Here is a 983-nt window from a genome sequence, read left to right on the forward strand (position 1 = left end):
TCAGCGCCAGCCATCAATTTGATCTCCGGATGTGTTGTGGGTTTAATACCCGGGTGTGTAATAATTATAACCCGGCCCCCACGCTGGCAGTGTTAGGCGGCTGATTAAGGCTTAGCGGGAGTTGGCCCGCCCGACTGTTGTTTATTGGTCGCTAGCCCGCCACCGCCGCCCGTGGAAGGGCTGCGCAGCGGAGTCGCGATGTCTGCACGCCGTACGGGACCTCTGCGGCCGTGGCTGCAGGGCGCGGGACGGCGCTGCGGCGGCGTAGCGGGCCGGCAGTGCAGGGCGCAGTGGCAGGCGGCGCTGCGGCTGACCACGGGAGGGTGTTAGTGGGCCGCGCAACAACGGCTAATGATCGCAACAGATGACGGCGACGGCGCGGGCGCGCGTGTTACTTCCATTTGCAAATGCAGGAATGCAGCTGGTGATCCGGGGCGCGCGGTTTCCTAGTGCGTTGCAGACCCCACGTTCTGTACATATTTATTACACGAGAAAAGAATACCACTTTTTCCGGAACCTTAAATCTGTCGAAACCGAAAGAATGCCGAGACCATAATCGATCGCGATGGGCCGCGCCAAACGGTACCTGGCTGGGGATTGTTGCAGGGAAGGGGATCGACGGGGGGGGGGGGGGTGACTCGGGCAGCGGGCAGGGCCAGTGACCCCTCCCCCGGCCCGACATACTAAACCCACCTTGCAGCTCGCGCGCACTCTTACACACTCACACGAGATTACACGCTCACCTGTTGCCTTTTTGGGTCTTGATCATTGCTACAATTGTGTGTGTTAGCTTTCGGTGTCCATGCCTAGGACCCGGTCGCTGAATTAGCCCGTGTGTCCTCCTACTGCTTGCGCGTCCCTGCCAACAGCCCTAACGCGTCCCTTTCTCCCCCGCAGGACCCCTCAAGCGGCGCCGGCATGGACCTGGAGCTGTTCGAGGCTCTGCTGGCCAACATGCAGCAGAACCTGCCCCAGGGCGCATA

General features: G+C 61.3%; 1 protein-coding gene across 1 annotated transcript in view; it reads left to right on the forward strand.

Moving 5' to 3' along the window:
• LOC119587746 (fidgetin-like) overlaps nt 1-983 on the forward strand; it is a gene marked incomplete in the record, with an annotated part of 25,220 nt that overhangs the window by 19,867 nt on the left and 4,370 nt on the right. The window contains 1 exon segment of the mRNA XM_037936432.1: nt 898-983. Within this exon segment, the coding sequence (XP_037792360.1) occupies nt 898-983 (86 nt within the window).

Source organism: Penaeus monodon, chromosome 23 (genome assembly GCF_015228065.2).
Source record: "Penaeus monodon isolate SGIC_2016 chromosome 23, NSTDA_Pmon_1, whole genome shotgun sequence".
NCBI classification, from domain to species: Eukaryota; Metazoa; Arthropoda; class Malacostraca; order Decapoda; family Penaeidae; genus Penaeus; species Penaeus monodon.